At 40.4% G+C, this 11,812-nt stretch overlaps 1 protein-coding gene across 1 annotated transcript in view; it reads left to right on the top strand.

The window, feature by feature from the left end:
• The window catches only part of CPED1 (cadherin-like and PC-esterase domain containing 1), a 108,573-nt gene extending 97,250 nt beyond the window's left edge, over positions 1-11,323 (top strand). Inside the window, 5 exon segments of the mRNA XM_009708254.1 lie at positions 1,815-2,035; positions 2,298-2,399; positions 2,594-2,681; positions 4,568-4,714; positions 10,596-11,323. Coding sequence (XP_009706556.1) covers positions 1,815-2,035; positions 2,298-2,399; positions 2,594-2,681; positions 4,568-4,714; positions 10,596-10,823 — 786 coding nt within the window. The 3' untranslated portion in view covers positions 10,824-11,323.
• Positions 11,324-11,812: the final 489 nt, after the last annotated feature.

The following is an 11,812-nucleotide window of genomic DNA, read 5'->3' on the forward strand; positions in this document are numbered from 1 at the left end:
ACCAGTCCTTCCAAGGATCCAAGGATCCTTGACTTCTGTGAGTCATGTTATGCTTGCTTTAAAGAGGTTTCTTTGGACACAATGTGGAAGAGTTGGAAATCCCTTGCATGTGAGAGAAGTGCTGGTGTACTACAAGCATGAACAGCAGCTATTTAAGAATTTACTCTATGAAGCAGCTTTGAGAGGTCCAGGACAGGAGGTGGAAGAGCCTCTATGTGCTCAGTGCTTGTTTTAATTTGTTTGCTACCATACATAACCTATCAAGGACTTCTCTGCAGCCCACAATGGGCAAGGCATGGGAAGTTCAAGCCATTGTCGTGCCCATTCTTGACCCTGCTGCCAGATCAGGGTATTTTCATCTGAAACTGCTTGTGTTGTGCGGGAACCATCATTGGTACACTATTGTGGCTTAGTTTTAATCACAATAGGTTCATAGTGGAATCTGGAATCAGTTCCTAAAGCTGTGACATTCTTTAAGGGAATAGATAAACAGAGATGTGTTAGATAAGAGGAGTCCAGGATGCTTTCACCACATAAAATCTCTAAGAGCGGCTTTGGAAATGTATTCCTAAATGTGTAGTCTTGTGCAGTGTGAGTTTTATTTGCATAACCAAATATTCAAGGTGGAAGTGGTAAAGCATCAAACCCCAAATCAAATTTAAAAACCAAATGGCAAAAACCCAACTTACGGGGTGCCAGCTACCCTGGGTGCCAGAGGAGGTAGGAGACGTTGCATACTGCTGCGCAGAGAACAGGGCTCTTACTGTGCTAGGGCTCTATGGGGTTTCTGACTCCCAGTTTTACATTTATGCTCCTCTATGTGGATTTCTGGGTGAGGTGACTGTGGTAATAACTGATTATGCACAGAGTTTCATTGGCAAACCACAGTGAACCTGAGTTCTCTTCCCCTTTGGACTCTTGCCATTGATTACATGTTCTCTTAAATGCTAGTCCTAGCCACTAAAAATAGGGCAATTACTTTGAAAAAAACCCACACGTTAAGTTCTGTGGTCTCCACATGCAGAGATGTTTGATTTGTCAGGGGATTCTACAGAATGAGTAGGAGCAAGCCCAAATTTGACGACTTCATTCATTTGCGAGTTCAGAGTAGCCCAGCGAAGACTTCTATACTTGAAGCACTTCTCTCATCCTGGCAGCACTTCTAACTCCCTTCAGGCCATGATGCTTCGTGGTGGTCACATCACACATGCCAGGATTCTATTCAGATCATCTTTCACCAAAATAACCCCCCTTTTTTTCCCCTGCTGAAATTGCAGAAAGACCATCTCTCTACAAATAAGACAGCAGCTGCATCCATTGATGTGTGTGTGTGTGTGTGTGTGTTTGGTGTAAATTCTGATGAATCACATTTATGGAAGACAGACATTAACCAAGATGTGCTGTGTAGGAACAAACCACATAAAAAATTGGAGGAACGAAAGCAGGAAGCTGCAAGCAATCACAAGAAGCTCTATACTAGCAATTGGAAGTAAATATAAACTTAAGCAAAAGAAATGATCAACAAGGGTGCAAAATGCAGGGCTAACTGTTCAGGTATAGCCGTCTATAACCTGTACTTTTTGTCTTTGAAACACATGATACAGCTTTTTGTTAAGCATATCACACAGATTTTGCTAAAGGAGAACTTTAGTATTGAGATGTCAGGGCTGGAGAACTGGCAGCTCACAGAGATGTTTCTTGAACATGATGAGAAGGGTTTAGAAACCTCCAGACTAGCTGTATTCTTTTCTTAGCTTTTGGGGTTTGGAGTGTACAACTTCTAAGTAAGTTGTATCCTTTTTTTCCATCCAAAGATTCTTTTTATAGGTGACTCAACTAACAGAGGGATGATGTACTATCTAATAGAAAGAGTGAATAAGACTCTTCAGGAGTGGCAAAAGACTCATGACGTTAAATTTTACCATAATATCAATGAAGGGAAAACATTTATCAGTTACTCCTACTACCCCCAGTTTTGGATGAACGCAAACCAGAGACCGACTTTTGAAAAAGCACTAGAACAACTGCTGCAGAGGTACCGTACAAACTCTATTGCTGGCTTGTTTGTATTCTCATTCTATTTGCAAATGTGTTTAACACATTTTACAATTAAAGTCCGTAAACAATTAAACATAATGTGTGCAGACTGTATTGTGTGGTTGAAAAATAGTAGAAAATGACATCAGGCCTCTGATCAGGATGCCAGATACAGTTGACTGAAATGCAATGCAATGCAGTTAAAACGTTTGCCATCTGTTTTAAGGCAACATGTGTTGTTTTTCTTTTCTGGGTTTCAGATCACGTCCTCTGGAGAACACAGACCAGACCGTATTAATTGTAGGTGGCGTTCAGTGGCTTAATTCCAATCACCTGCAAATTATCCAAAAGGTGTTGAACAGGTAATGTTATGTACTTGGTGTTATTCCAAGTCTTGATATGATAAATTATGAGAAACAACAAAAATTTTTAAATGCAAACATTTCCTTTGTTTTCTCATGGGTGTGCACTTGAGTGACTTTGAAAAAATAAGAATGCAGTGTCTTTTGATGTGTCTGTTAAGTAAAATGTGTGTCTTTTTTAATTTGGTGAACAGGGAAAATCTATCAAATATCCTGGTAATTATCAAATCCATAGGGATGGGCTTTCATCTCCCAGTGGATGGAATACATTCTCTATCACAGGTAAGCTACAGTACATTTGGAGTGCATTTTCACAGACAACTTGTCATTTCAGCAATAATTTTGCTGTCTGGTCAAAATATGTTACAACCTCTGCTGAGCAAGCTTTAAATGGATCAAAGAAAGATTAATGTTTGTAGTTGCTCATACTGCTTGCTAATACAGATTCAAACCAATTTGCCTTATTTCATGAATTCCACCGCAATCAGAGGGCCGTTCGAGACGCCGTGCTCAGTCAGCCGTCCCAAGAACCAAAAGAAGCTCGGATGTTAAGCCTGCTGCCAAAGTTGAGAAATTGAGCTGGGGATAGTCAGATTGCTCCTTGTACCACGTCGAGCACAGGCCCTCCCCAGGCTTCCTCCACGGTTACTGCTGGATCAGATTCACTGGTCTGGCTGCATTGCACAGCTCTCCATAAATCTTGTTGAACCAACCTATGAAGCCAGAATATCAAAGAGCAGCTGGAATGTACCGGTGAATCTAGCCTGTTATTTGTATGTTAATCGGATGTTACAATCAGTTTAAATCATGTCGAAGACTCTCAAAGTTAACAGATGGGCTCATTTCAGTGTGCTGTGTAACTCATTTGATTCAATATTTTTATTTATGATTTGGACCATAGCTCTTTATTGAACACATATAAAATGCCTGGATGGGACAGGGCTGGGAAGCGCCGGAGGGCAGAACGGAGTAAATGATGCCTACCAGCACTGCGTGTGACACGCCAGCTATTCCCAGGTGTTGAAAAGAGAAAATTATTAGCTTTCATAGTTTACGTACAGCACTCCTGTCACACTGGGGACTGGCACCCACGTCCTTTTGCAACCGCAACACACTGCTGTATTCAGTGTGTGACTTACTGCTGCTCTCATCCTTGGTTTTGCTATGGAGACTGTCCTGTCAGATTTTGCCCATTCTTTCTGTCTAAGTTAGTAGTATCTGCCTTGTCTCTACTGAATGTCTTCTTCTTGATTACAACCATTTCCTTAATTTATCCAGGTAACCGAATTAGGATACAGTAGGGAAATTGTTGATGTCAACATGGAGAAACGTCGTTGCTCCTGCCATAGCTTTCAGCAGAGTTCGGACTTAGGAGGAAGAAGCAGAACTTTGATCAAAGATAGGTGAAGCAAGGATGGAAAGAGTATTAAAGGCTTCCCAGGACTAACTTTTTCTGTTTCTCATCCAGTAAATTTGTAAAACTCCAGAAATCAACTACAGTGCATAACTGACATTCTTTTTCCTTTCAATATTGGAATCATATGCCAAATTACCCGTGTGGTTTGGGTGTTCTGGACTTCTGGATTACCCTAGCTACTCTTCAAGGCCCTTCTGTCTTCAGTGTCAAATCCACCACCTTGCCAAATTTACGGCCAGCCTTTTTTCTATTCCTGGCCTTCCTACAGTATCTTGAGAAATAATAATCTGTTCTTCAGTATAACCATTTCTAAGATACCCGTGGCCCTATACTTCTTTTTAAGCAACAGTCTCAGTGACTTTGGTTTGAAGCTGAATTTTTCTTTACAGGGACAATTTCACCATTTGTTGCAGACAACTTTATAATAGGATTTTTTTGCTGAATTACACCTCATATTAGCTAAGTACATGTTGAAAACAGTTACCCAGTAATTATATTTTAAATGACATTGAAATCTTCCTTTGAAGGAAGCTGCACAACTACTGAAAAGTAATTATAATTTCTGCAAAAATCTACAACAGTCTTGGAGTAATAGCTATTTTCAAGAACGAATTTGTAGTAAATCATGTCTGGAGTATAACATAATTGCTTTATTCAAAATGCAGTTTTGCTATTCATTTCCATGGCAAAATACAATGACCTTTAAACAGTCCTTCTGACAAGACATTGCAATATTTTATCTGGAATGCAGGCAGAAGTGCAAAACTTGTGGAATGAAAATTTGATTATTCTGGATACAGCAAAAAATTTTGGCTATGAAGTTGTTGACACCTTTGTCATCACCATGGGACGTTACAAAGAATTCCTGCAAGGGAAGTGCGGCTGTCATTTCCATGAGGTAATAGTTTATGCTTATAGAATTCCCAGGTATTTAAGAGAGATTTTAACTGTCAGATGCTTAGAAACAAAAAGGTATGTAACGAGGTTTGCATCCCTGACTCAAAGTTAGGTCCGAAAAAAAAACGCAGAGACAGCAGTTTGTCCCTTGCTGCTCAGAGTGCAAAGCCACCCGAGGATGGGCTGAACTGCTGTAGTGGTGATTCCTTGAAATAAAACCAAGCATGCTCTTCTGCAAAGATAACCCATATAAAAAGATGTTGCATGGTTTCCAGGTTCTTACTTTATTTGCTATGCGTTATGTATCCCTACTGCTTCTGCATGGACTCACTTTGTCTTTTTGCCATACCTCAGCCTCACAGGGTTTTATCTGAAGCCTTCCTAACTGAGCAGCTCAGCAGACTCCCATCAAACCATTGGTACATTTAAAATGGAGTTTAAAATTGAAAGACCAATCTTACTGCTCTATATCTGTTTTCCTGTGTCTGAGAAAGAGTTATCTGGGATAGTTACAGTGGCTGACTATATAAACAGAAGTGTAAGTCACTTGTTCCCACTCGCGCCCATACTTCTGCTTTCTTTTTTGTCTGAAATCTATAGAAATTCTGTCTTCTGTTTTATAACTGCTGGACTGGTGAAACAGGGACATGGTAAAATATATGAGTAGAGCAATTGAGAACATATTCTTCTGTTCATTCAAAGTTCTGGCAAGGAATCTTCACAATATATTACAAATTACAGAAGTCCATGGATTAAATCAAAAATGAATAAGCAAACGTATTATTATATCTAGGCACAAAATCAGCCCAGAGGCTGCCAAACCAGTGAAAGTAAAGAGTTTGAAAAACAAGATATTTAAAGTTTTTCTGGTTTCCTTTAAGATGTATTTTGAGTATGTGGTATGTCTTTTTAGAGTGAGTGCTCTTCCCCATCAGCAAAGGCAGGATCTGTTTTAGTTTTGGATTTCTTGTACCTTATGTATAGCAAATGAAGAAGTACACCCCTGTTTTAGTGCAGGCGACCCTGAATGAAAACAGAGAGTATAATTTTTGAGTAGTCAAGTAAGAAGGTACCCTCTGCCATGAGGCTGATGACAGTAATTTCGCATATGATAGTTAAACAACTGTCACCGAGGCCACCAGACTATTCCTGTAGCTTCCAACCGAGTTCTTCGTCGTACCCATGACACCAACTTGTTGGTACAAAAGGCCAGTTCCTAGGTTCCCAGTTTCCTGTTATGGCTCAGCTGAGAATCTGAACACATCATTCATTGCCCTAAAGAAGACCCATGAATATTACATTACTCCCTTTGGAAACCAGAAAAAGCTTTGAGGAATAAAGGAGGCTTATATCTTTGCAGGTGCTTAGCTCCTGATTCCCAGTAAAAAATATTTCTTCAGTGAAAACTGGAACTGTGCACTCAGACATCATCAGTAACCTCATGCCTCAATCCATTGCTGGATATAAGGACATAGAAGCCTTCTGGTACCTCAGTAGATAAAGTCATGTTCAGCACAGTAAGACATTGCCTGTGAAGCCACAATGATCTTCATTCTTATGAACTGAATCTGGGTTGTCTGTTTAACAAAAGACTAGGAAACTATCACAATTTATTCCGTTTAAATGTTTAGGACCATAAAACTTTAACTGTCATATCTTTCACGCATTTCTTCTGAGTGATCGAAAGAGAGATGGCAGGTGCAAGTTCTTTCATAGAATGAAATATGAAATGAGAAGAAATTGTTACCAAACAGTTAAAACTGGAGGAAAAAAAGGATGCAATGAAAGAGGTCTCTTTGAAACCAAGAGTTAATGAATTTATGGCGTTCCATGGTCAACTGGGGGCTTTGAGCCAGTAAGAAGCTACTAGTTGGAAGAAATCTCAGGAGTTTGGTTACTGACTAGAATAATGACACAAGCAATTTGATGTGTCTTTTAGAAGGCAGAACGCCACAAGTTAATTCTTATGGAGAAAATCTTAGAACTTTTTTTATTGGAGTTATCAAAAGTGCATAAATATTAAAAAAGACTATCAGCCTCACAAGTGAAATACTAACATTTTTCCAGCATGAATTTAGGAATTTGTTTTCTGTCAAAACAAATTACTTCAAATAAGAAAGACCACCAAAAGTTTTCTGAATCTCTCAAGAGAAGGATAAAACCCCTCTGCTTATTTTGGCAAGTCATGTCTATTTTTCTGTAAGCCTCACTCTTGGCCAAGCATGTTCCCAGGACCTGGACGTGTGCAGGGTTAGCACAGAAGCTCTGTGGAGCTTCTCAGGTACAAAGGTAGGCCATGACACCAGGCATGAAGTGGAAGCACTAATTTTTGCTGTGAAGAAATGTCAGGACAACTAAGGTATATTTTCCTTGAAGATCCCAAAAAAGCAAAGATCCAAAAATAAGGTTTTCTTCATCAGACACCCACAGTATACACTGGAAGACAAAAATATGCTGTGTCTAATTAAACCTAGGAGTAGTTTAAACCAAACAAACTGAAATTCAGTGATGGTGATAGTAAAATTCGAGCATAGGCTCTGGAGTGTCCTTGCAGTGTCTGCTGGCCAAGGACCAACATAGCAAGCCTAATTATTTTCTTGTAGCCAGTGGATTATATTTAATTCTCTCAGCCACAGTGGTCACCTTTACATAAAGCAGAATTAAAAAATTAATAACTACAAAGCTTTGATTTTTCTCCTTAAATATCACAGACATATAGTATCAGAGACAGTCTACCAGACAACAAATGCATTCCTAAAAGAGAGTGGGGAGACAATCAGCTGCCACTGGTTGGGACTTTGCTCCAGTATGAGGCTCACTGGGACTGAGCACAGGTTTGGGAGCATTACCAGACCCATCTGACCTCACGTGATGTATGTCAACCTCACAGCTGGTTTCCACCTCAGGCTCTTCAGCAGCTCACGTGTTTTCAGCCCATTGCTGTGGCCTCTGTCCTGCTTTGGGACCAAACACAGCAGGCGTGGTTGGTTAACCAATCCTTTAATCTACTCTGCTCAGTACATGACAGAGGCATGAACACAGCTCAGTTCAAATGGAGCTGGAAAAGAGGGAGTAAGTCACAGAGCAGATATTTATGCAATGGGTAAATAGTCCCGTGGAGTAAATGCCTCCCTCCATTTCACCCAGATGGCTATATTGACCCTTTTTTGTCTAGAACCCAGATGTTGATGTCTTCATGGGTCACTGCTGATGCTCGCCATTTCCACAGAGCCTTTGAGTGAAAAGGAGAGCTTCAAAGTGAAATGTTTCAGATGCTTTGTGTGGAACTGGGTGGAAAACAGCAGGGCGTGATCAGTCATCAGCATTTTTCATACACTCCTCCATCATTTTGTATGAGCTCATGTGCAAATTTGGCCTTGCTTCTCTGCCGGAGGAATCTCAACAGAGAGTATGTGTTTCTGGGGAGGATCAGGGAAGGATTTGGCTCACAGAGCTGTTGTTAATGAGGCTTGAGAGGTCATTGTGCCTGAAAGAGGCATAGCTGTGCCCAGGAGAATACACCAGCCACCAAAAACCAGTTTTCATCCTTGAGGAAAGCAAAAAGAAAGTCCTTGAATGCTTTTGATACCTCGTTAGTTTTAACAGCCTTGTCATCAGTTTATTTCTGCATCCTGGCAAGTGGAGTTTCGTCAGGTGCTGAAGCAGTTTGCGCTAGGAAAATGGCATTTTGCCTCCAAGGACAGAGCCAAGAACACTGTGTAAAACCCCAGCACTTTTCATGTTTTATGAAACCAGATGATATGGATTAAATGTACTGCTTTGTACTTCCACTTTGTTTCTCTTAAAAAATGACATTCCTAAACTTATAGACGGCACCCCTCTGTAAATGCCATCTGAGCTCGAGCACGGCAGTGCGGGAATGGAAGGCTGGCCACGCTGCGCCGTCAGAAAACAAGAACTGAAATGCATTCAACAGTTCTCATTTAGTTCTCACTAGCTGGCCCAACAGAAACCTATTCCCCCCGATTGTCCTGATAAATTAGTGGAGTTCCCACCAGCCCACTTCAGAGGGGCCTCAGGTCACCCTGATGGTGTAGAAATCCATAGTTCTCTAGACCCTACAATCTTCGCTCAGATTGCCAAGGGATCTGGACTCACAAAGGGATTATACCTATGTGGGACAAAAAAATCTTGCACTTTCTGCCCAAACATACTTCTAGCTCTATGCACACATGCAAATCTGATTTTTTAATTACCTCATTCTTCACAAATGCTGATGGAGAAGTAGATTAGCCGGCAGTTATAAAGACCTTTATGGAACCTATATTTTTAATTCATATTTATTTCCTAATTTAATGGCAATGAAATGAGGGTCACACCATAAAAACTAGCAACCTTGGGATTTTGGTATCTTAATCAGTGGCTGGCTGCTGGATGAATATTAGATTACATTCCTGGGAGATTATGCCTCACAGGAATGCAGTTTGGGTGAGTGGTTCAAGGTGGCATCGTTTTGAAATAGTTGTAAGATCTAAGGCACTAATTTAGAAAAATGAACTTGCAGTAATTGTATGAAAACAAATAACAGCCCTTGGCTTAGCTGTGTCAAATTGATCAGAGGATATATTAATTTTCTACATGGATAATTCCTGATCTTTTTTTAGTTCAGCCAACTCCCTCATAGCCTCTCTGCCTAGTCTTTCAAGCCTTTGCACATGTTATTCCTTTACTCACATTTAATTTTGTATGAATTGTTTCATTTGTTATGAGCTTCACTACATATGAACATTGCTTCTGATTGTTCAGTGACAGTACATATATGTTATATTTTTTTAAAAGCTAATATGCTTTCACATAAATATATGCATTAATAAATGAAGTCTGCTTTTTCAAGTGTCTCCTGTGATTGATATAGCAGGAAATTGATGGGCATCAGAGCTATCAAGTCAGCATATATTTACTCTTTTAAAAATAAGTTAACCAACCACTTGGCCCCTTTTCTGCTTTCTCTGGATTTGCCAATGCCTGGGTTGAGGTCCTCTGTCCTGCATCTGTACAAGGTCCAGAAGTTTTGTCTGTCTTGAAGTTGCTTCATTATTCATCAGTGACTGTGTGTTCACTGAGAGGAGACCTTCAGCATCTCACAGGAGACCACCCCTCTCCAGTCATTAGGTTCTTGACAACCATACCTTTCACTTTCTGTCTCGTCACATGGGCATTTGTTTATTCCATACAAATTGAACATGATAATCCCAGAGCTTTATACATATTTGGAGGGCCAAGGAGGAGGATTTTTCTACATTGAGTTACTGAACGACATTGTCGCTATGTCAGTGTGGTGCCACGGGGAGAGGGATGTTAAATTGCACCGTAACTCTCTTCTCGGAGAAACGTGACACATGAGTGTTTTCATCTCAACGTGGAGCTGGGCCAGGCTTGCATCAAGACCTGAGAATGAGACACTCTCCCAGGGCTCACAGCTGAGACACAGCTTATGTTCCTCAAGTGCTTGGGATCGGAGCAGGATTTAAACTTGCCTGCAAGTCAAGGCTGTCCTGAGTTTATTTTTTCCCATGGTAAATATACAGACAAGCTGTTAAGGATGAATTTTGTTGTTCAGATAAATTGTCCCTAGTGAAGGGAACAGAGTCTAATATACAAAGGCATTACGGAATCAACCAACTGAGTATAATGGTCCTATACATTTAGATTTCAAGGCTTAAGTGAGTAAGATCTCGCACTTCATAGTACGTAACATAACAAGTGGGCCCACTAAAATACTGTTTGTGAGCAACTTGCAGCTCAAGGTAAGAGTATCAGGACCTGCTTTGTGGAGAACTGTCTGAGCATTTCTGTACACACAGCTGTGTATCTCTCTAGGTGCAGGCAGAAAGCACTCACATATGTCACTTCTTTTGCAGGTGGTGAAATCCAATCCCTCTGAGGAACGTCCACACATAACAATGACGTTATCGAGGCACTATGCACTGGGGAAATATTTCGGCAGTCAAAGCAAGCCATCACAACTGCAGGACTATGCAACAAATTCTCAGTCCCCATATCACGTCCGAGGTCCAATAAATCAAGTTTATTCTGAAATCCTTCTCAGCAGGCTCTGTGCAAGTAAGAGGGAGCTTGTCAGCACATAGCCTCTCTTGGATACAGCGCTGCGACTTGAGATGTGCCACTACCTGAGTGACAATTGAAGGACCATGGTGAATTTATGGCATGCTTCCTTCACTGGCTGCACACACATCAACAGAGTTTTGGACATGTGGCATTTGTCCTGAAGCTTTATGAAGTCAAGCTATGCCCTGGCAACTCTGTGGTGTCAAAATGGAAGATGAAGGGTTGCAAAGGAGAGAAGAGGGGAAGTTACTTGAACTGTTGCCAAAGGCTAGAACAGCTGTAGCTCAGGCAACTGTGTATTAATGATAGTAAAGACAGAGAAATATATACACTTGAAAAATTTGGAAAGGACTGCTTTAGCTCTTCAGCACTATCTAGTTTTCTATTTATAGAGACACTGTAATATTTGAATGTATTTAGAAACTGGCTACATTCCATTTTAAAGAGTTTTATTCTATGTAGATGGATTCCCTTTCAATATCAAACCTTTTCTATTTAGACACTTGGTTTATACAATTTGAAAATGTCTATTAGCATTTTACTGATGATGCCCAGTTTTGAACTCTAGTGTTTTTAGTGAAAACTCACCCCTTCTTTGTGTCTTAGGTGGAACAGATGTCTACTCTGTTTTTTGCGTGTTCTAAAGCTAATATAGAGATAGATTACTTAGACTTGAGACTAATTATAACTGTCTCAATGTAACATGTAAATATACTGAATTTGTTAACATAAGCTTATTTATGGGCCTGGTTTAGGAGACTGGCCATATGCAGGAAAACTGCTCAGATATGTGCTTCAGTGTCTACCTTGGCCTGTAAGCCAAGCAAGTATTCTCCCCACATGGAAGTGCCATTTCTTTTACAATTTTTTTGAAAATACTTGCCAACATGTGAAGCCAGTACCACAAACAGAAGAAAAATCCCCTTTGCAAGCGCACACAAGAACTTTGGGATCTGGTTTTTAACCTGTCATGAGGAGTGTGTGATGTGATGGGAGCAGGATATCCTGC

The sequence above is a fragment of the Cariama cristata genome, unplaced genomic scaffold (assembly GCF_000690535.1).
Source record: "Cariama cristata isolate BGI_N322 unplaced genomic scaffold, ASM69053v1 scaffold3969, whole genome shotgun sequence".
Taxonomy (NCBI): domain Eukaryota; kingdom Metazoa; phylum Chordata; class Aves; order Cariamiformes; family Cariamidae; genus Cariama; species Cariama cristata.